Source organism: Excalfactoria chinensis, chromosome 3 (genome assembly GCF_039878825.1).
Source record: "Excalfactoria chinensis isolate bCotChi1 chromosome 3, bCotChi1.hap2, whole genome shotgun sequence".
NCBI lineage: Eukaryota > Metazoa > Chordata > Aves > Galliformes > Phasianidae > Excalfactoria > Excalfactoria chinensis.
The window spans coordinates 74761714-74785615 of NC_092827.1; the positions used below are offsets into that span (position 1 = coordinate 74761714).

Consider the following 23902-nt stretch of genomic DNA (forward strand, 5'->3'; position numbering starts at 1 on the left):
AGAGCTGTCATCCTCACCTGCAGGCTCCAGCACTGAATTCAGCTGAAACCTCTCACTAACAAAAAGCGCTCTCCTAAACAGATGACTTTACTCTTCATACCAGGATCTTTATGCCACTGAATCAGTTTTTACATGAGGTTGTACCACTACAGAATACATCCCACTTATTCTGGGAAGACTCAATCCCCACCTACACTGGATTCGAGATGAACAAAATCCATATGCTTGGCTTGTTACAGACCTGTTCTGTTCAGCTACCATGCATTTTTTGTTTGCTATAACTGGAAGCGCTGCCAGAAAAACTGATCCTTTAAATGGGATTCCATTGTAGTGACTGTTTGCTTTCTGATAGCAGGCTGGTGAGATGCAAACATTACAGTAACCCTCCATACCACAACAACATCTAAACTTGGCTGCAGCCCTTCAGATTCAAAGGCTATTGTGTCTGCAAACTCCTCTTGTACAGCTTCACAGGGAATTTGCTGACCCCAGATGTGTTGGGTGCCATTCCAGCTCTGGCACCCACTGCTCACGTTAGCTAAGTTTTAATAAAGCATTTGTAGCAGCCTCTGGTAAAAATCTGGCAATATGGGGGATTGAAGGTAGGGGTAAGGATTGATTTGGCAGCACAGTTAAATAACGAAGATTTCTTGATGCACTGATGACTCCCTATTACATCCCAATTATAAGTGGATCTTCTGTCTGTTTTCCTTTTACTCTTCCAGAGAAAGATCTTGAGATAATTAAAGGAAAACAATATTGCATTGGTTTTTTTTCTGCTACAGCCTAAGATCTACAAGAAAACCCAGCTGACATCCTGGTCCCATTATTTTCTACTTGCCAATAGCTAGTGCACTACATATTAGATCTCTCTCAAAGCATACAAACATTCTTTAAAGATAATACTAATTTCTGAGTTGCTCAAATATCTCATCATATTTTCTGTCCAGGCCTGAGTTAGTTTTTTGTCTTTTGATTATTTTGCTTATTGTAGAGGTGGATGAGATCAAAAATTTCCAAAAATGGTTAACAGTCCTCAAATCACAGAATGATTTGGATTGGAAGATACCTTCAAGACTGTATGGATCCAGCACTCTGCCAGGGACACAGACACCTTCCACTACTCCAGGCTGCCCAAAGCCATATCCAACTTGGACTTGAACACCTCCGCAGATGGGAAGTTCACATTTCCTCTGGGCAACTGGTGCCAGTGCTTCACCACTCAAGAGATGCTCAAGTCATTCATCAGTATCATATTAGAATCTGTTTTGCATTTACTGCTGTGAATCTCAGTTTCTGAGCTTGTCCCATCAGAACAGTGGATTCCCAGGCAGATTTTCACACTGCATGCTGTAGGGGACCCAGAGTGGGGACTTGGCAGTTCTCATATTATTATAACTTCTGTCACAACTGAAAAGGCTGATTTAGGCATCTCCTGTCTCCAACTTCATTGTGGATTGTGCAAATGAACTTGGAGCCTGGGGCTTACTGATAGAACCCAGTTTCTTTATAGTCTCAGGAAAGATGACCATTGCCATCTTCACTGAGAAATACCCACTGAGGCAAATTTACACCGTATGAGTTTGGTAGCCATCCATTTAAACCAGGCAAGCCAACATTATTCATTCATTTGTTCCATGATGTCTTTCCATTCATAAAAATAAAAAACAGATGCTCAGCTACTCAGTTGCTCTAATTATTTAGAGTTTCTGATGCTGGCAGCAACTCCCGTATACATAATTCAGCCTTCGTACCTTTCTCAAGCACAAGACAAACACATCAGTGTATTTTATATATGCCTTCCAGGACACTGGTTATTTTATTTACCTGAGGTCAATTTAGATGTAAGTGCTTTAAGCAGCTAAAACCAAACAATGTTAACCCCCTAGTAGCCCTCCTACCCCAACTATACTTTTCACTTTCTACTACATACTTGTGCCTTATTTTATTAATGTAGAAATGGTCTTTAAGAACATCTACCTTACGTGCAGGAGTGCAGAAGTTAATATTTTATTTCATAGAGTATCTGGAACACAGCAATGCTACAGAAGTTGAATCTCTTGTTGCTTTTTGGGAACTCAGCTCTGTCACGTGCTGCCATGCCAGCAGGGCTGCCAGGCTATGCGGAATAACTAGTGGGGCTGTAACTGGGAGAACAGTTTGCTCTGTGGCTCCTGCAGTAGTATTTGGTGAAAAAGACTTGTGGGAGATAGTTTTAGAAGGTGGTCACAGCCCCGTGCCAGAAGAGCAGCATGTGCCCTGGGCCTGCAGGTGGGATAGAGGCATGGAGGACTCCTGGCCTTCCCCCTAAAAATTACCCACCTGAGTTTAGGTACGTCCAGGGCTGTAGAGTGACCTTTTAAAAGGTTTTCTATAACAAACCATCCATGCTAAGCCAAGAGCCTTGCAGTATGAGGGGAGACGGAAATGGGGGTCTTTGTTTTTGGGAGGTGCCCCCAGGCATGCTCAGATCCCAGCACAGTGCTTGCTGGACAGAGAGAAAATCCCATGCAGTGCAATAGAGAGGAAAAAACAGGGTGTGATATACAAAACATCACCACCTGCCGCAATCCACAGACATACTGCTTGCTGAGAATCAGATCCGGAAGAGATGAATTTGTTTACCGCTTCCAAGTAGGTGAGATTTTCCCTCTTTCATTTACCAGTACATCTCAGCAGAAAGAGAGAGACATGAGGCACCATGCATTTCTGTGTCAGCTGAAATATGTAAATCCTCGAACTATATTATAAACAAAAGCTTCAGGAAAAAACGTTGTAATTAGTTAGACTTGTAATGAGGTTTTCATTAGGCAAAGTGAACTTCCTTTCTGGGAAGTTAGATTGTTCGGTTATTCCAGCAATGTTGTTTTTAAACAGAAATTGTATACTTTAAAGCTTCCACCTGACGGATGATGTCAAAATGAAGACTTACTAAGGGTGAGTGACAGATCCATCAGAAAGTGTCTGGTCTTCCAGCTCTTCTGAAACATACCTCACTCTAGAGCCTTGGCTGACTTCTTCCACGCCAGCATTGTCTGCATATATCATAACATCTCTGTGAGTTTTCTCTGGATCTTCCAGCGTGTTGATAATCTCTGAGTAGATCATAACTCAGCATGGTCACTAAATTTTCCTCAAAAATGAAGAATATTCTCAAACTCTTTTTGAAACTGAAGTATTTAGGCTCTCTGCTTCATTAAGGCTTTGAGAGGATGGGTCAGAGATCTTCCATCCTTTGCTTTCAAGCTTCGTATTACAGTGGAAACAAAGCCACCCCATGTATCAGTGCTGCCTGCTTGAAAAGAATAAAGCAGTGATTTTGGTAAAATGTTTCACTGAATTGAATAGCTGAGCTACTGCTGTGAGGGAGTGAGGCTGTGATATGCCTCAACCTTACTTATTAGGTATATACGCATGTATGTATTTCTGTATATCTTTATATGTCACGCAGTAGAAAGATTACAGCACCTAAAATCCTTAATTGAACAAACAAAAAAAAACCCACAATGTAGGCAAAACTTCATAGCTACCACCGCAAACAGTACAACCAGTTAACAGAAAACTCAAATGAAGTCCTCTGATTAGAACTGATGGTGGGAGGCATGAGTACACAGACACCAATCTGTTTTCCCACCCCTTAGACAATAGTGCTCAATAGCTATTGTCTTCAAACTAGTGGCTTTCTGACTGCACACTCACCTCTTTCATGAGTAGATCTTTTCCTGTGCAAATCCCTGCACCAAAGTGGGACCACACAGCAGGGTTCACCTCTTGCTCCCTCACTTTGTGCCGCCAGCTCTTGGGTGGCTGGGAGTGAGTTCTGACAGGAAAGAGCACAGACAGCAGTGCTGGGAAACACTGTGATAAAGAGAGACAGCCAATGGCCACTGCAGCATTTTGTTTTGATACTCTTCAGCTCTCCATTACACATGACAATGAGAGGGTGAATAGTGACAAACTTAGGAACTTTTACTTTTTCTGCCCACTCAGTCTTTCTGCTCCACAGTTCCCAAAATGCTCATTTCCAGGATGCATAGTTAGCTCTCATGGTAACATAAAAACGTGCCAGCCCAACAGCAGCACCCTTGAGCCCAAGCCTTGAGCATAGCTCAGGTGGGTGAAGTACAGACTACAACCCCCTAATTGCATATGTGCAATTGTGTGACAATTGCACCAACACCTTATGGACCCTATTCAGCTTGCCTATGTCCACAGCCCTGAACAAGTTAACACAAATACCAGAATGAGAACCTCAGGAGAACTTTTTGCATGTACATCCCACTCATCCACTTCTTCTCATTCTTCCATAGTACGGTACCAGTTTGACTATTTCTGTGATCTGCCAGCACAACCTGAACCTTTTTCTTCCTGGCTAGGTCTTGGTTTGCCAGGTCCTTGCTCATCAGCACTCTCATCATCATATTTCTTTGGTTCTCATTCTTTGACGTACAGCTCTTTCTCAACGTCAGTTTAGAATTTAATTGATTTGACCTCAAGAATCTTCTTACATAACTACTGACCTCCTACTGTGGAGCTACATAGGCTATACATGCTTATGGATTTCTGAAAATAGTCTTCTTAAGTGGAAAATAAGTGGCTAAATACCAGTGAAGGTATGTATACAAACACTTGAGAGTATTTCTAGCAACATCTGTAGGTAAGAGATTATCACTTCATCCAGAAGTGTTGGAAAATAGCACAGCTGCTTAACTGTAAAACTCCAGTATTTGGATATCTGGCTTTCAGGACCTCTAAAATTCCTAAAGTCTCAATCGTGTTGCCTAGCATTATTTGAATAAATGAACCTCACAACTCATTATGAAAAAGCTGATGATGATATTCTGAAAGTCTTAACTTGAAATAGCAAGACTTTGCTGGGCTTTGTTTTGGTTGTTTTTTTTTTTTTTGTTTTGTTTTAGTAGATTTGCTGGGTAGGTCTGCTAGTAGATTTCCTATCAGGACAAGATTTTGTCAGCACACTTTTTTCCGCCTCATGAGGAATTACCGTGGCAAGCTAGATTTCTGTTTTAAGAGCATAACTGAGAGAATCAAATGATTACGAATAACTATAAGTTAGTAAAACAGTTGGAACTTCTAGATAAACCTCTGTTGCTGTACTGTTTATTGGTATGCTGAGCTATCTTACAGTTTCTGTAAGTACTGGACAGGAGAATCACAAACAAATAATTGCTTTCACTGAAGCCAAATGTATTTACAGGACCGCTACATCAGAAGTAGCCAAGAACTACATATCTCTTCAATGCGTCTTTTGAGCTTCATCTTCTGTACTTATTCTAGATTTTTGTATGCGAATTTTCACTAATTATGATCTTAGATAAAACTGTTTATGTTCACTCATATGGGTTACCTACAAACTTCTGAATACTTAGCTGGAATTGCAAATTACACTTTGCATTCCAGCATCCTAGGGTACGATACCCCCTTCTGTGGTAACATTGAGAATGCTGTGAGCTTAAAAGTCTCAATAAAACTTTCCTCTTAAAGTTACCTGACAAATTTAGGAGCTCCATATACAGATACTTAAAAAAAAATAGCCATTTTGTGTACCATCGCACTAAATGAGTGCTGGTTTAGAAGCCTCTGAGAACCTTTTGTTAAACTTCTGCACCCAAACTGATCAGAAAGGAGTCCATGCTAATGCTTATTTCATACTTCTGCTTCACTGCAGTCAGACTCACGGATTTACTGTTACTAATCCTCCAACTCCAGGGTGGCTGTTTACAGAATAAGATGCTGTAAATAAGAGTAAAGGCATCAGTCTGTCTTTTCAGAAGGTATTTATCTCTTTAAATCTGACTCTCACCTAAGCAATCTGGTACTTATGATCTCTAGAGCTGTTGAATTTATTCCAGGCTGCTAGATATAGTCTTCTTAATACGGTGCTGAACTGCATTGGGAAATGAAAAAAGTTGAACCAGAATATCAGACAAATAAAGCTTCTCTTTCCAAAAGAGAAAAACCTGACGCATCTGACAGGCTGCTGCAAAAGGAGCATAGAAATCCCTACCAAAAACATGTGGGAGGGAACATATATTTAAAACAGGACCGCCTAATTCAGCTGCTAAATCACTGTAAGGAGCTCTGTAGGTCTGTGTATGCGGGAGGGAGAGACAGAGGGAGAGAGGAGCAGAGGGAGGAGGGAGGGAGGGCAACGTGCCTTTCACAGAGCTGGGAGCTCGATGGGAATGTTTGATTAGCTCCTCTTTGAAAGAGAAAAGGTGTCCAGGCCTCCCTTCGCCGCCTGCTTCTGATTCTTTAGAATAATGTTGGCTGGAGTTTGTGGTACAGAAAAACTGGGAAAAAAAAGCACTTTCATACTGTGTGGAGAAAAGGAATAAAAAGTTGCACACCTCAAGCAAGGTAATTCTGATGTCATTTCTCTGCTATATTCGTTTTCTGGGGTCAGAGGGAATTGGGTTTTTGTGTGTGCTGATGATAGTTAAATATTTTCACTGCTAAGAAACTGTAGGGACATAATTTTTTGTTTAACCTTCCAGCTGTGTGCATAGGATAAAAGACCCAGGAAGATGAAGACATAGATGTAAAATGAAACTGTACTGTATTTTTATTTCATTAAGCATTCATAAAAGCATTAAACCCCTGCTGTTAAAGTGAACACATATACTCACTGCCTGAATAGCAAGGGCTTAACTGCTTCATAAAGCATAGTATATATTAGTCACACACCAATAGGCACATATATGGCTGTTGTTCAAATAGCATGCAATAGGCAATGTGACCTGTTCCTAATGTTTAAAGTGATTTTGCTTTCAAGACTTTTTTTTCATCTCTTTGGTCAATGGGAAGGTATGTGTTGCATTAATTAGATCTACAGGTCTCTGAAGACACTGATCTCCAAGACACCAAGTGGAAAATTATGTTATTCTAGTGATGTGTACTTATACTGTGTGAACTCACTTGCTAGTTGGATAGATTCAGACGTATAAGCAGTACAGTAGCCTAGACTTTACGTATCCTTTTGTGTTGAGTGCTTACTTTGCTTCCAAAAATGAATAGCACTGTCAAGCCTGCCATAGCCATTCAGCTCTCTACAGAGAGATTAGAGTCCTGATAAGTCTCTTCAAAATGTGATTTCTGTCAGACTAGTACAAACATGAACCAAATGCCCCAAGCAAACTTTCAAGCCTACTCAATATTTTGTTCCTAGAGTTTATGTGAACTATGCTATACCCTGGGCAAAACAGGAGCTACAGGTTGAAGAGGTAGATCCCTCTTAGCATGCATCTCCAAAATTTAAACAGAAGACCAAAACCAAGAAAGAATACGCAAAGAAAAGTTTAGTTCAGTTTAGATGGCTTACAATATCTATTTGACTGAGAACTGCAATGGAGGCATGTATGCTAGTAATGTGTTCTGCTGTATGCATGATAAAGTTAAAAACACCTTGTGTTTTACTATGGTCAAAGACTGGATATCATTTTCTGTATTTGTAGTACCATGTCCTTCAGTCTTTACTCAGATCATCACTTGAGCTGAAGTGATGACCTGAAGGCCAGTCTCTTTAGGAAACACAAACAGAGCTCAAGGAAAAGTAACTGCATTGCACATGCACATTACTTTCTGAATACTGAATCAGTATCTTCTTACAGACCAACTTACTTTGCTTCCATATTTTTCTATTACTTTAAGTTGCTGGGCTGACAAAAAACAAACAAACCTTCCTATGTTTCTGTTATTCAAGGTAAACAAAATATTTAATAAATATCTAAAAGAGAAACTCTCTTACCTATAGAATTGAGTACTGCATTGTGCTCGTGCCTGAGGCAGGAAGTTCTTAATATGCTCACTATTTTCTGTTCAACACTTTGTTCCCTGGCAGTGTTCATGCACAAGACTTACTACTGCTTGTTGAACCAAGTGGTTTTATAAGCAACAATGCCAAGGAAACCAGGTTTCCTCATACCTAGGATCCAAGAAAGGGGCTATATGTTGGTTCTCTAATGCCTAATAATGGGATCCTAGTGAAGCCTCTCCCTTAGTGGGAGTATTAATAAGGTATTCACCCAGCTACTTACTTTCACAAAAGTAGTAGGAAATTAATTCCTATGCTCCCTGGGGTCAAACTTGATTAAAATGAGTACTTCTACAGGAGGTCTGCTTGAGACAGCACGAGCACAGAAGATGGAAAAAACTAATTACTTCAGGAATTATTATTTCTGGCCATTGATTTTAGAAAACTCTATTAAACAAACAAACAAACAAAAAACCTGAAGTTTATGTAACTGTGGCATCAAAGACTTAATTGTAACTTGCCTATCTGGAAAATTTTTATCTATTTCCTTTTCACCTCAGAGCTTCAAATACAGCTCTAGAAAGAAAATAGTGCCTAGTAGCTCAACATGCTAACACAACATCTATGGTTGTACTCCTGCCCCAGTGCCTTGTGGCTAAATGCAGAGAAAAGGCTCTAGCATACAGTCAATAAATGTCTGTACAGATGGATGGGCAGGTGCCAGATCAGTGGGGCACAGGTTGTCCCATTGCAGTAGGTTGCTTTCTGAACAAGTTGCCCAGAGTCTCCTGAAAGCCCAGGGAGACACTGTGGCCTCTTGAAGCTCTGGGTCCACCATTCAAGAATTCAGAAACTGAACACCACTGAACATTAAGCATGCCCTTCGTTCTGAAAGCCTGTCCATCACACAGGGCTCATTGTTTTGCATTAGCAAGCAGAAGTACAAAACAAAACAGAAACAAAGGCAGAACTAAAGTTGGAGGCTGTTTTTTTTTTCCACCTTGCCCACCTTGAGCAGTTTTTCAGGCCAAGAGTCACAGGGAAAGATAGGGAGAGATAGGTGCTTAACACCTACTTAAGCACTTCAGTCACTTTTTTGAACTCGCTCATGCACAAGGAGCCCTGTTGTTCCCAGAGCTGCTGGCCTTGGTTGCTTGTGCTGGGATTCAGCCGGGGAGCGGGACAATGCAACCACTGTTTGGAGCCGATTGTCACACTGAGACTATAATTATCTCTCTTCTAATGACCAGCCAAGCAAGATAACAGTTTTTATTCTATGTTTAGAAAACAATGTCTTACTACAAATTGGTGGTTCATTTGCCTGTAAAAGAGCCTCTCCAACAGTCTCGGAGCAGATGTCATTCTTTTGCATCCTAGCTCGTTTTTTTATTACACACTTCACACTTGGAAAACTTCCGTGAATGCTACAGAAGCAGCACAAGCGGTGCAGAAGTGACCAGAAAAGCTGTAGCTGTTTAGGCTGTATCTACCTCAGTAAATTAAAAACTGTCTGGCTCATGACTGCCTGCATCATGCGGGTGAACTTTTTTAGCTCCCAGCCCACAGAGACTACACGTGTGGCTGCAAGTGCTACAGGGAGGGAGCAGTGAAACTGACTCCCTGAAATGCCCTGCAGAGCAAACTGCAACAAAAAGCGAGGAGTGAAGGGGCTTGTTGCAGCTAACACAAGACTGTGTATGACAGATGAGATTTTCTCTAGTACTGTGGTCCACAGATGTGTTGGGGTGACTTCAGATGTGGCGTAGGCTCCTAAGGCATCTACGGGGATAGCTATACTAGCCAGCAGTGACTGCAGCCCACATGGATATGTCTGACTCTTGCAGACAGTGGGATGAATCAGAAGTGGGTAGTCAGGACAGCATAGCACTCGTGGTTCAGCTACCTGAGTGCTGGCTCAGGTCTCTGCAAACATTTAGCTCCAAGTTCTGTGCCCTGGAGCAGCTGCAGTGTTTGCGGTGTTTTAGGGCTGCTCCCACATCCTCTGCAGCGTGCCTTGCCAGCAGAACAGCAAAGCCACCATTCCCTCTCTCCATAACTCTCTCACCCTCAACTTCTTGCTACCTTCCTCTGAGCTAGCACCCTCGTTTTCCCTCGCAGAGGGACATGACTACACTATTTCTTTCAGCAGATGAGCCCTGGGAAAAGCCAGAAAGTGTTGGGCAGAATTAATATTTCCCAGTGAATCAGAACCTGCATTTTAAATTGCAGCTGCATTTCAGTTAAAATTATAATACTGTCTGCATTGCCACTTTGCTTTTGAAGACAATTTGTACCCACATCTATAGCTCATCCCCCAAACTGGAAACACCTCTGGATGCAGAAGAGCATTCATAAACACTTTTACTTCATTCAAATTGTTTAAACAGTTCTTAACCTGCCAAATCTTACTGTCGTGACTCACCTGGCTTTCTGATATCTGTTAAGCTGATCCTACCTCTGCTTTATCTCCAGAGCTGAAGATGTGTTAAAAGTTCACCCATACATCCAGAATGTATCTCATTCTACAGGACATCCTACAGATACTAGAAAAAGTTCTAAAGATGCCAACAATATTTGCAAACCATATTTTGGCTTGCCACCTTATAAAATAGGTTTGTAAATGTAACGCATGTAACACAGCAGCCAAGAGTTTCTCAGTTGGCAGCTGGTTCCCTATGAAAAACTCAATTGCCAAATGACAGCTTGACATGTGCCAAATCTTCTGGAAAAATTCTGAATGATCGTTGTGTAGCTTCCTGCAATCCTGGTGGGGACATTAAAGGATGGACAGGGGACTTTTAGTGCCTCCAGGCCTATACATAAAACTGTGGAAATTTTTACCTCTCCAAGATCACTTGTTTACAGGAAAGTTTGAATGTGACCACATCTGTACTTCTCGATCTCTCTGCCAGGCTCCCTTAAGGGTTCAGAAAGCTCCATTCTTTCTATTTGCACCAAACACATAGCTTACTCTGGAGCTCCTAGAACAAGAATGAGACACAGAGGAAAGCTGGCGGCAGTGCTGTATGCCCTCGCCTTAGCCACCTCTAGAGAATGTGAGTGATGCAAAGGTACTCCTCTGTGACTCTGGTAGCAGTAGGCATTGCCAGCTGAGGATGATGAAATCCCATCTTGCTCACCACCTTGACAATGCATCTGCAGCACACAAGCATTTTGTTCTCTTGGGCTTGGTGGAAGAAGTATTTGGATGTGAAGAGTAGGAAGAGAGGCTGCTTGGAGAGGAGAATAGAGAGGGAGAAGGAGAGGAGCATCCAAATGAGAGAGGGAAATGGTTATAAAGTTTAGAGTAATTGCACTGGAATAATTTGGAATATTTGATGCTGCAAGAACCATTTGCAAGGCCTAATATAGGTATCAAACATGTACCCATGAATCTACCAGGAACAAATGTAGACACCTGCTATTTTCTTTAAGTATGCCCAGGTCAGACAGATTTTCTTTCAGCCTGCTTTGGTGACATTCTGTCTACCAAACTGCCTCTCAAAATAAGGTAATTTTGGTTATAGAATCTCAGGCTTCCATAGTCCACATCTTCTATTCTCATTGGTGACACTTGTGCATCAAAAGCAATATGTAAGTTAAGCAATAACTAGAAATAAAAACTCATACAGAAAGTTCTCCAAGCCAAAGATCAGAACAAACTTCCTAAGCATGAAAATCCATTAAGTAATATTGAGATTTACAGGCATTGTTTTGGTTTTCAAACAGAGCTTTGATCATAAACTACAACCTCCTGATGTGTGATTGTCAGATTGTTCCTAGTTTGTGCAGTTTTCCTACTTGATCTTGGATTCTCAGAAGCAGAATCCCATGATTCATCTCTGTGGTGAAACTGCAGGCTTTAAAACTTACATTTGGCAAAACTGGTAAGTCAATATCAGCCTGGTCCTGAGAAGTACTTAACAATTTTGGCTGCACCTCCACTGTTACAGTATTCATGAGAGACTCTGAAGGCACTGCTCCCTGCCACCACCTTCTTTAGCTCTTCAAGTGCCTCAGACCACTCATACCCCAGGGGATACAGTTTTAGAAGCAAAACCACATAACGCTGCCTGTATGACCAGTATGCTAAAGAGCCCATGCCCACCATCTGCCACAGTCTTCCAATATGCATACCATGAGGCTGCACAGCTTTACCTGTGTGTAGTTGTAACAGTCAGAAAGATCAATGTAGCAGAATGGTGATACAGGAGGTGTAATGACAATGGGACTAGCACAGTAGAAAGGTGTTACAAAGAAAAAGGACTCACCCGTCTCTGAAGATCTAGGCTCACAGGGAAAGCTCCACAAGGGAGAGATCTACAACCAAAGATCCTACTGCAGTAGCAGTCAGCCCTTAAATGGGGTCTAAGAGAGGTGCAGCCAGGCTCCACCCCTTCTGGTCACACAGCTAAACTGACTTCACCTGTGCTCCCAGGGCTGACCGGGTCCTTTCCCCAGTATCTCAATCAGTAGTTCAGGCTGTGACTCAACAGTTGCCATATAGATGTCAATTCTTGGACCTGCAGCACCTTTATAGAGATCCAGCACTACCCATAACATCCTCACTTATAATTCTAGCGCTCGTGCAAACCTGTAGCCCACTTTTATCCCCAAAACAGCCTGGAGTCTCAAGATGTCTTCTTTAGCCATTAAAATTGGAAACAATATTCACAGGAGTATAGTTTTCCATTGGCTCCCTGTCCATGTCTAGTGATAGTCCTCAGACTGAACATGCCTGCTGGACTACGGGTGGGCCTGACACCAGAGAGATGAATACAACTGAGACTGCCTGAAAGAAAACCAAAGTGGCAATGACCACTTGCTGAGAAGGTCAGCCTGCTGCTGTGCAAGGAGTAAGGCTCTACTGGCACTGCAGCCTTGCACTGTAAGCCCTTGAGAAGCAGAACTCCAATCCTTGAGGAGGAGAGGGGTCAGACATTCAAGCCTTAAGATCTCTCTGTAAAGCAGGCGAAATACATGCAACTTGTCCACAGAAGTATATACGCTCAGCTCAATGACTAAAGACTAACTTTTGCCATCCCCTGTGAGGAGAGTAAGAAAGCACAAGCTAGCAAGTGACCTGTGGAGCTGCTTTTGGAGCTTATGGCCCAGATCTGACAGACTTGAGTCTGCAGGAGATCCACCAACAATCCTTCTGCATCTGGCTTTCTCAACAGTTCATGCATCTCCTCTGAGCACGCCAGTGGCCCCTTTATATCCCATGCCTATAGAAGGGCGCTCAGGAGAGATGATCTGTGCCTGCAGGGCATGGCCTGGGGCGGTTACCATCACAGAAGCAGGTTAGATTTCCAAAATGCTTTTTGCAGCTATCCTGACGCTTCCCAATTTCCTGAAGATATTTTGATTTCCTTAATCAAGTCACCATCAATCAATTCAGTTCAACAACTTACTGCTTTTTTTAAAACCAGTGCTACATGCCAGAATAGCTCCAGGTAGTTTTTTTAGTTGCATATGTTTTGTGAATCGTTATCCAAGTAGTCCATGGCTTTGGCATGAGGCAGTGATAGTTTTACTGACTGAACCAATACAGCTTCCATTCTATTTTTCCTGTAAGATGGCATATAAATTCATCAGCATGCTTAAGGATCAATTTTGCTTTCAACATAGACATATAACTCACCTTTGTAGCAAAGGGATGCATGTACCTTTAATAAGCAGAGCATAAACATACTAATGTTTCTCTATATTTCTGCTTCTAAGTTTTTACCTCATAAAAAGATGATAAGTTTTGTCAGAACATGCCACAAAAATTTCAAAAGCCATCCCCAGAGTGATGCACAGTTTCCTCAGCTCCTTTCTCACAAATTCTTCACTTTTAGGCCAAATATGTACCTTCAGGGGAATTCTGACACACTGCAATAATTCTTACTTTGCAGGCAGCACAACAGCTCAGTTATTCAGTGGTTTTTTTAATTGTGCATGTGTATCCAACCTGAGAAACCATGTACTGCCCTTTAAAATGTCCCTTTGACTTTTTAGAACCAAGCATTTTGCTAATAGAAAACTGTGTTTTACAAGGGCAAAGGAAATGTAGCCATGAATCTTTCACTTTGTACCTAGCACAGCCTCCAGGTCCTACTGGATTGCAGATTTTTCCATTCCCCTTCCATCACCCCTTTGCTCTCAGTTTCTTCAGAACACAGCAGTGCAAGGAATCTGCCTGGGCCCTGGCTGGTGTTAAGCAGAAGTCATTATATTACAAAAGGGAAGGAGGTTGCCTCCAACAGTGAGCAAGTTCCAGTGCACAGAGGGAGGAGGGCTCAAGTCTAGGAGAAATGGGTGCACATACATGAGACAGAAGAGCTGGTGAGAGACAGACAGACAAAGGTACTTGTCTGGACAGAGATTCACAGGTTGCATGTAACAGCAGTTTCCAATGAACCAGGAAAGCTGTGCATCCAAATGAAAAAAAAAGTAACATATGATGATTTAGCAGAAAGCAGGGAAGCACAGTGTAATGATCATCATAGAAATAGTTGTCTGGATATTCTAAGTTATGCTTTCTCTGTGAGTGGGTAATATATCCTAAGTGTATTTCTTCCTGTGCTGGGAGGGACAGGCCAGACCAGTGTAATTGGTGGTTACCTCTATGAGACAGATGAGAAAGTATAATCACTACGGTTTTATTTAGGCACTGAGAAAGGTCTGGCAAGTTAAATCACACTATAGTTTTAAATAAATTACCTTCTCCTGAAAGAGCTCTGTGGAAAGCAGAGAAAGCATCCATCGCTGTTACCTCAACCCTGGTTTAATTTCAGATCTGTGCATGAATATAAAATGAGTAGCACAGGGCTGCTTGGGTGTTTTTATTTAGCTGTAAATTGCTGGGTATAGCATCTTTTCATTATACCTGCCTGACTGGGGCTATTTCACACTAAATTCTTCTTGAAAATCTGCACATAAACATTTCTTGAAGTGGCTGTGAAAGGAAAAAAAGAAAAAGAAGAAAAAAGAAAAAAAAAGAAAAAAAAAGAATTTGTGTGTCCAGAGTGCAACTTAGATGGCACTGGGACATCTGACTACAGCAACCCAGTGGGTACTGGGTAACAGCGGCCTTACTAGTTCTCTTCTAAGATGGGGACCTCATAATGCAGATCAGGCACCACTTAAAGTATGATACAGTAGTCAGTCAAAGCATCTATAATAAGAGGCAAGTTGTGATGACCCTGGATCTGGTAGAACTGTATTCAGAGCACTCTGCAACCTCAGAGATTTTCAGCCCACTTTTCCATCACCCAATTCATTCTGGAGCGTCACCCAATTCACCCAATTCTCTGGAGCGTCAGGCTCCAGAGCATGAAAGATTGGGATATTTCCCATTTGCTGCTATAAAGCAGTACCCTGCACAACCAGCCATACTAGAAATATGGGAATAAAAAGACAGCAAGTGAGAAGGAGCCTATCATGGTGCTTGCCTGCTTGCTTTTCCGGGAGCAGAGCAGAAGCAGAGCATCTGGGTGAGGGAAGGTCCCAGGACACTGCGTTCTACTTCCTATGTGAATGTCCCAGCCACACAGCTGCAGCAAGGCTGCTTTGGCACCTTCACAGCTCTTACAATCCCAGAGACATAGCCACAAGCCAGTCAGCTGAATTTATTTGAAAAACAGAGCCAACACTTACCTCCATGTAACAACATGGGGGATAACAGCACATCTTCAGGCAACAGAGTGGTGTCCAAGACCTTGCTCCCATCTCTGAAGCAAAAGGCCTAAACACCAAGCAGGAACAGCAGCAAAAACCACCCTGCTATGAGGGTTTGATCACCCACAGTGGGGAGGATCACTGTAGACCATCTTGTTATTTCCCTCTGAGAAGAGAGGAGGGGAAACAAAATTGTAGGTATTAGCCCATTTATCTCATTTTCACCAAAACACACAGCTATTATAGTGGTGAGCTAAGGGGATAGCATGAAACAAGGAAAGAGTGAAACATAATTTAAAAAATAATAATAATAATAAAAGAATTTTTAAAAATCCCAAATCTGTTACCCTATAAGATGATGATAAGCTGTTGTTTATCTGAACCAGTGTACGCACACCTACACCAAGCCCACTTCATTTTCCTGTAAGGAGCACATATTTAACTCAACCCACAGTGATTAAAGATAGCCCCGTTAACTCCAAGCTACTTGTTTGAATATCCTTCAAACAAAGTCCACTTCTATTTTTTTTTAGCAGCAGCAGTGTTGCTGCTGTATTACAGCCCCTTGAGAAGGAGAACAATAACACACACTATTGGGTACAAAGAGAGTACAGAAATTAATTTCTGCAGCACAGGAGATTACAGGAAATAAACTGCTTACGCCTGCAGAGACAAAGCACGTGACAGCAGCAAAGAATTTCTTTTTGCACATGTGACTGACAGCATTGTCTTACACCAAGAATCAAGGACTTAAAACCATTAATTCCATCATCAAATGTATAGTTTTCCATACAATGACAATTTATAGCAATAAAAAGCCACCCGTCTGTTTCAGGTGCTGCTTTCATGTAGCAGCTCTCTTGGAGAGCTTTATAAAAGCCAAGCTGATATAATAAAAGGTCAGTGTAAAAGTCTGACTTACTTCACATGCTGGAAGAATGGCTTGCTAATTCTCTCTTTTCCCAGGCATTCAAGCTTTTTCAAATATTTGTGGTGGTGAAAAAAAAGGAGTCAACATTTTTTCAAACAGAAACCTGAATTCAAAGGGTTGGGATAATACTTATACTTGAAAAAACTGAAGGAGATGCTTCTTGCTGCATTTGTGCTTGATTTGACTGGGATTTCAGCAGTGTTAATATAATGCATATACACTGCTTTCCTGGTATAGGAGTAATGCATGTTATGGCAGCTGAGAGGGTACAGATGAGGAAATGTACTCAGACAAAGGAGATTTAATGATAAATGGTCACTTGCTGCCTGCAAATAATTAATGGAAATCTGCTAAGCATAGCTGGCATTATCACTCATGAAGAGAGTCACAGAAAAGCAATGGAAGATGCCAGTGAATCGGGCTTACAAATTATCATCCAGATCATCCATTGTTGTCATTCACTAATGAGACACAAATTCAAAAGGCACCTTAGCATCTCAGCGCTGGGAGTGAAAGGGTCCACAGCAAAAGGACATATCAAGCAAAAACAGGGCTCTGGGCATTAGAACATTTTTTTCCCCATTTTGTGTGTGTAAAAGCAATTTCATGGAGCTGGGAAAATAAAGATATGTAAAATCCAAATTACAGCAGAGGCAGCACAGCTCAGTGAATAAAATGCCAGATTGAGGATAAATTATTCCTTCCCCTGTTTTGCTGACCATCTGAGATTTGGGTGGAATTGGTCATGGCTATGGAGCCATAACAAGCACACTTCTCTTACACATAAGACTTCTCATTTTGTTTTTTGTAAGGTTAATTACAGTGTGGATTGTTTTCTTTCATATCCATGTGGCCCCTTGCATCACATCTCTGGAAGGCAGGTGGTTTGTCCTAGTATACTTCTGTAGTAGGGAGTTGTCAGGAAAAGTATGGCAGAACAAAACGTGGAAATTCATGTGGCCACATGATGGTATATTTGTGGTAACCTCAATGGAGGACTCTGTGATCAGTTATTTCTCAGAGGGTACATATATATTATATATTATGTATTATGTATTATGTATTATGTATTATGTATTATGTATTATGTATTATGTATTATGTATTATGTATTATGTATTATGTATTATGTATTATATCTGTATATTTGAACCTATATATGCAATATATATAATTAATATATTAATAATATTAATAATATATCAATCAATATTATTAATATATTAATTATTAATTATTAATTAATATAGTGTATACTATATAGTATATATTAATTATATATATTGCATATATAGGTTCAAATAGGTTCAAATAATCTTCAAAACAAAAATAAGATCTGGAAGCAAAAGGGAATATCAATACGAGACCTACATGAAGCACATCTCGCTTCAGAAGAAAACAAAGAAAATAAGGCAAATTGGATACTTCTTGTATGCTTCATAAGTAAAACAATATGATAACTTTGTTGTGCAACTTCTGTCTTTCACAGGCAGGTTGACTGTTGCATGCATGGAGGGATTATTTTAGGTTTTTAAAAAATGGGGTAAAAAAAATGTCATGGTTTTGTAATTTTGCTATCAGTATTCCACATCATAACATCATGTAAAGCATGGATAATTTTATCTAATGTGCAGCTCACAGAATCATAATAGTGAGACTCATGACAGTAAAATAGGAGAAATCTCAGTGAAACTCATAGTATAGTCTAACTCGAAGCAGAAACTTCTAGTTTTGTTTTAATGGGATCTATTAACTTTGTAAATTTATAAAAGGATGGTATCGCTGGTGTAACAGCAAAGTGTCATTTTTTATCTTCTGCATATAAAACATCCCCAAATCTGCCATTGGATCTCTGAAGAGTACAGAACCTGGTGCATGCACAGGTCCATTTGCAGGATCAGAGCCCTAGCTTCCCTTTCCTTTCCAGAGAAAAAAATATCACCATTTTTCTTCTTTGATAGCATAATAATTTTGTCTTTAGTGCAGATCTTGCCATTTGTAAGCATGTTATCAATTTCTTTGAACATCAACTTAATTTTGACCCTAACGTTTTTCCTCTAATTCACGCAAATATTTTCTCACTCACAGACTTTTTACTCTGATATGTATTGGGCATTTTGCTTTATTTTAATGATCATTAATTAGGAGCATCCAGCTTAGCATTTCCCCAACAACCACCAAATATTGAACACTTTTTACTACAGGTGAGGAATTTGTCAACATAAAAAGGAAGATGAAATCATCACAATATATTTTCTTATATGACTTGTTTAAAATAGTGTCTCTGAATTATTCTTCATCCAAGATCAAAAGCTTCGCATCTCCAGCTCTATAATTCATTAGTATAGCAGTGTAAAAATACATACTTTTATGGATTCGTTGTCCTGCTAAATTTTTATCCATTGACTGCTCAAGCACAATCCATTCAGCCTGCTTGTAATTCTTTCTGATCCTAAGGAAAAAAAGAGCATATAGATAAACCAGTATTCCTCCTTATAACATCCTCTGGATGTTACAGAGGGGAAAAGCAACATGGGAGGAGAAGGATACCTGTGATTAGTTTGTAGTCTTGTAGGCTGGCCAAGATCTTCAGGGATAGCAGGAGTCAGGAACCACATAAACAGACTTAGAGAAAAATGCCATTCAGAAGGGCTGATGTCTTCTTAATCTCAGGCTTGCACACATATCCTCTTTAAAGGAAAAGAAACCAATAATTTGTCTCACAATTAATGGTATGATTGCAAGATACTTCGCCCAACTTGCTTCATGAGTGAGCTGACTTATGTTCCTCTTACATCTGTGACGCTACAGGATGCACTTGAGTGTGCAGATCTGTGAGCACTCCCTAGAAAACTAGTGAATTAACCTGAAAAACTGCATGTCCATATCTGTCATGTCCTCTGCTACTACTGGCTTCAGAAATAAACCTTGAAACCAATGAAACCTTAGTTTTGCTGAGGTAAAAGAAAGTTTGACAGAAGTAAAAAATGACTCCTTGGTTGTTCTAGAGCCCTAGTGTCATCTCTGCTGTTCTGCAAAGCAAACTCAGCCCAGGAGAAAGGGACACAGGACATTGGGACTGTGATAGTCTGATGAATGTTACATATTCCCTTACCATCCCTTTCCCATCCCGGTATCATCTACAACACCTCTAAATGTAACCTGATATACTCATTTTCCATTTCAGGGCTCCTTACTGATCCATTTTGCTTCAGTCACAATGAAGGCCTCAGTCATTGCAACCTTCTTTGGTAAGTACGGCTGATGCGCTACAGTTATTAGTTTGTAGGCTCCCCTGTTCTGGCTGATCACTGGTTGCTGGTGGTGTAAGCAGTAAGTAAGTAAGAAATGGGCCACCCAAATTTCCTGTCTTTGCCATTAGACTCAATGGCATCTTTTGACAATGAATTCTACAGATAAACGTGTGATTTATTGTTCTTGAACCCCCTTTAGAAAGTTCCCCCACAGTAGATAACATTTTGACTGGACAAGTTAACCAACAAGCAGAAAATTAGTTGTGTCATTAAATATTCCTATTTCATTTTTTCAACCAGTTGATTAAAACTTGGGAAATCCCTTGCAGAGGAGCTTGTGGTAACTGATGCTGCCAGTTCACCTTTTTCCTGCAACTGTTTTTGTTCTAGGTGTACTTCTCACATGTACATACGCAGCTAAGGAAGCCACAAAGAAGACCAAGAAGGCTAAGCTATGTAAGTAAGTGATCCCATTAGTATGCTTGGCTGCTTTACAGCAAGCGAGACTGATGCATAAAAATGTCTGAAGTGATATTCTGGTAACTCTTCACAGTTCTCTACAGGGTCAGTGGAAACATATATTAAGTAACAAAACATTCTACTGAATAAAATCATCAAAATGTATGCTACTGGTCTATGAGTAAAAGCAACACTGTGCATTTCAGTATTAAAATGTGTCTTCATTTGTCCCCACGCACCATACAGGGGTCATCGTAAGGCGTTTGAAAGTGATCTAAATATATGACATGGATCTGCTGTAACATAAAGCATATGTAATTCTTTAGCATGAGAGAGGTTGTGTATGTCTTATACACTGGGATGCATAACTTTCAGTCCTACTCTATTAGAGTCTCCACAGACTGTTTTCCTTATTTAGTCAAAATACAAATATGCTGGGAAGTGATGACTTATACTTAACCCAATGTTCAAAGCAAATTGTACCCAGCAGATAGTTTTAAAACTAAAGGGAAGATAATGGGATGTGGCTGCAGCCTAGCTTTACAGATGGCACAGAATTCCAAGAGCACAGGGGAGACTTGGGAAGCATCATGCCACCTGCATGTATGGTCATTCATGGTCTCTACTCACGGCCACCTCTTCCCCTACTGCCTCCTTCCTCAGTGGTAACCATAGCCCAGGTAACCACATTTCTTTCTCTCTCAAGCAGAGAGAGTCACATCTCCACCAAAGATATAAACACTGAAGATCAGAAATAATCCTGGAGGGAGCCTGCTTTGCAGGGGGGTTGGAGTCAATGATCTCCAGAGGTCCCTTCTAACCCCTGCAATTCTGATTCTGTGAATATCCTCAGACTTCCTCATTCCAGCCATACAGCCACAGTCTTTGGTACAAGGCTTGTTATGTGTTATATTGTAGATGCAGAGGACACAGACATTACTTGTATCACAAAAGCACTGGCGTAAGAGCATAAGAGGAGGGCATCCCTTTCATTCAGTTGCTCATTCTTTTATGACAAGATCATTCAGGTATGAAAACATTCAATCTGACTTTACCAAGATTTTGCTCTCACAGACATACCTCAGATTGACTGCGATGTCAAGGCTGGGAAGATAATAAATCCAGAATTCATTGCAAAATGCCCTCCAGGATGTCAAGATGCAAAATACCGTGTCTATGGCACAGACATTTACGCTTCTTTTTCCAGTGTGTGCAGTGCTGCAATTCACAGGTGAGTGGGTTAAACTGAGCCAGGCACCCAGAGAGAATCATCACTTACAGCTTTTCAGGTCCTCCAAAGTTCCCAGTGCCTTGTAGGTCTGTTTGTAGGCTGCTGCTCTGGTGGAAAGCACATGAGAAAGATTGTGTATGTTACTATGAATCCAGGGCTGACAACTCTCTATTCCTACTGAAATCAGTTGTGTTTGGAGGTATTTCTCAGCTATAAAAGTGTCTTGAGATTTGCACATCTCAGACTATTAAACTATTCTCATTCAAGTGGGATGGAACTGCAGCTACTAATAAGGTTTCAGAAAAAAAAAAAGACATGTATCACTGGTAATGAATATGTACAGCTCACACACTTCTGGGACTGGCTTTAATTCTGCAGATTTGAATTTAACCGGTCTTGATGTCAAAGGCTGAGTAATGTGCCTTTTTGCCACAGAAGGAAATACTGGACAAAGAAATGCATAATGAAGATTTTATAGCACTAATTATGCCAAATTTAATTTGCCATGCAAAAAAATGTGCAGATATTTTTAATGGAAATTCACTTCACCACCAGAACACTGTAATTGCAGGCAGGATGTAAAGGCAAGATGCATTCAGATACAAGTGCAGGAAGAACTTGTAGAGTCTGATTGACATCTTGGCTTCACTCAAAGAGTTATCACAGTGCTTCCAGTTCTGAGAAATATCTGGGAACTTGAGTAAGTTTGAATAGTTCAGACTTTCAGACTTTGTACCTTATTTGAAAAACAATGTCCCTTAATATTGTGTAAGAGAACTGTAGCAGCACTGAGAAAGTAAAAGTGCTCATGAATCTTGGGTGACATCAGCTGCTCCACCAGTGGGAATTCTCTGCCCTCCTTCCTTTTGCAGTTCCATCCCATGAACTGCTGTGGCCCTGTATCAGCCATACTTCAATATGTATCAGCCATACTTCAATATGACCTGCTGAGATGGAAAACTGTGTTAATGTGTTAATGTGAAGTTTTAGTTGCCATGGAAAGCTGTCTCTAAATTAATATAAAATGCAAAACATTTAGCTTTCTTAATTCAGACTGCCTGGCATGAATTCTCACTTGAACATGTAAAAAGACAAAAGCTTTGCTGTAAGGGGTGATGATTATGAGGGGACAGCAGAACCCTTCTGGTGCTGAGGCCCACTGCCCGAGGAAGGACTGCATTGTAAGTGAGAGCCACTACAAGTCTGCACCCCTAGGTGTCACTGGGTACAGGTCTGCCATATCTTGACTACAGCGGCTGCTGCTCAGCCCTGTGCTCTGGTGATGGCCTTCAAGGGACGACTGGCTTTCACACAACAAAATTCTTCCTTTGGATATTAGTGCACGGTGAAAACTGTGTCTCTGCAAGCAGAGTTTGTCCCAGTGGGAAGGTACAAAATATACTGATAGTGAATATCTGCTGTAGTCCAAATGCCAGTTCCCTGTATTATTGGAGTGAAGGTTTCAGTTTCCCCATTTGCAGGCTGGGTTTGGCTTTGTTAACTTACATGGTGCACCTCCACAGCTTCCGGTAACACTGTATTCTGCCTACTCTGGGCTGAAGTCAGAAGCAGGCCTGGTTTTCTGTGGATAATGGACACTGAAAAACAAAGAAAACAGTTTTTGAAAAAGAACAAGTCAGGGAAATGGGAGGTTTGCCTTGGATTTGTCTAAATTATTGTTGTTGCATGGCTGGCCTTTCAGCTCTCAGAGTGCATCTTCACGTGTCTTCAGTCATGCAGTCATGCTTGTAGGAATTGCAAGGAGGGCAGAAACTTGTCCTTCTGTGCAACTCAGTCAGCCTTAAACACTGACCCTGAAGATCAATGGCAAGAAAAAAACAGAGACTGACGGTGCTGTGTAGCTGACTGCTCTTCTGTGTTGATGAAGCACAATTTTTTCTTAGCAGCAGATTTAGTGGTAGCTTCATAGCTTCACTGTAATTCCTGGCTTAAAAATGGATGTGACCACCTCCTACCTCTTGCACAGTTTAACAGTTTTTGTGGCTTGGGGGAGAATTTCCACCTTTAACTACTATGTTTTCCCCTTGCAGTGGTGCAATAGACAACACAGGTGGAAAGATCCTTGTTCAGAAGGTGGCTGGCCATGCTGGGTACCGGGGGAGCTTCTCCAATGGAGTTCGGTCGCTGTCATTGCCACGCTGGAGGGAGTCCTTCCTCGTCTCAGGTACTGTGCTGAACACCTTGGTTAGTTTTTGTTCTGGGCTTCTTTTGGAGACAGCAAAGCAAAATACACTCCACTGGAGCTGTTCACTGCCCATTTCAACTGATAGGTCTGCGCAGACTACCTGTGGGCATTTCAGCTCCTGCTGTTGATATTTAAAATGCAAGCCTTGGGAATGATGGGCAGGTCTCCCCTTGCATTTTCTCTCCTGAAAAGTACTGCATCCAAGCAAGCTAGGCCCCCTCAGTGTGAGTCTACGTCCGTGTCTTCTGAAGTGACTTGTTTCAGTGCTGCCACTCGGGCTCTGCAGTGAAGCTATATAGTCTGCCTTGCTCTGGGATGTGAAGGTTTCTTTTATGAGTAAAGCAACACAGTTTCAGTATACCTGTTGGATGCAGTGACCAAA

General features: G+C 41.1%; 1 protein-coding gene and 1 long non-coding RNA gene across 3 annotated transcripts in view; one reads left to right on the plus strand and one right to left on the minus strand.

Annotated features, from left to right (window-relative positions):
• Positions 1-1428: 1428 nt before the first annotated feature.
• LOC140250713 (uncharacterized) lies at positions 1429-12096 on the minus strand. Its single transcript, XR_011903245.1, has 3 exons — positions 12046-12096; positions 3700-3858; positions 1429-3292 (listed from the first exon to the last, which is right to left on the minus strand). It is a non-coding gene; the product is annotated as an uncharacterized lncRNA (long non-coding RNA).
• Positions 6129-23902, plus strand: part of VIT (vitrin) — a 43933-nt gene continuing 26159 nt past the window's right edge. The window contains exons 1-5 of one of the 2 annotated variants that reach the window (XM_072331906.1): positions 6129-6381; positions 19558-19621; positions 20015-20080; positions 21158-21314; positions 23366-23499. In XM_072331906.1, the coding sequence (XP_072188007.1) occupies positions 19591-19621; positions 20015-20080; positions 21158-21314; positions 23366-23499 (388 nt within the window). In that variant the 5' untranslated portion in view covers positions 6129-6381; positions 19558-19590. The remainder of the gene's footprint in view (positions 6382-19557; positions 19622-20014; positions 20081-21157; positions 21315-23365; positions 23500-23902) is intronic. The other variant, XM_072331907.1, reaches the window with a different exon arrangement.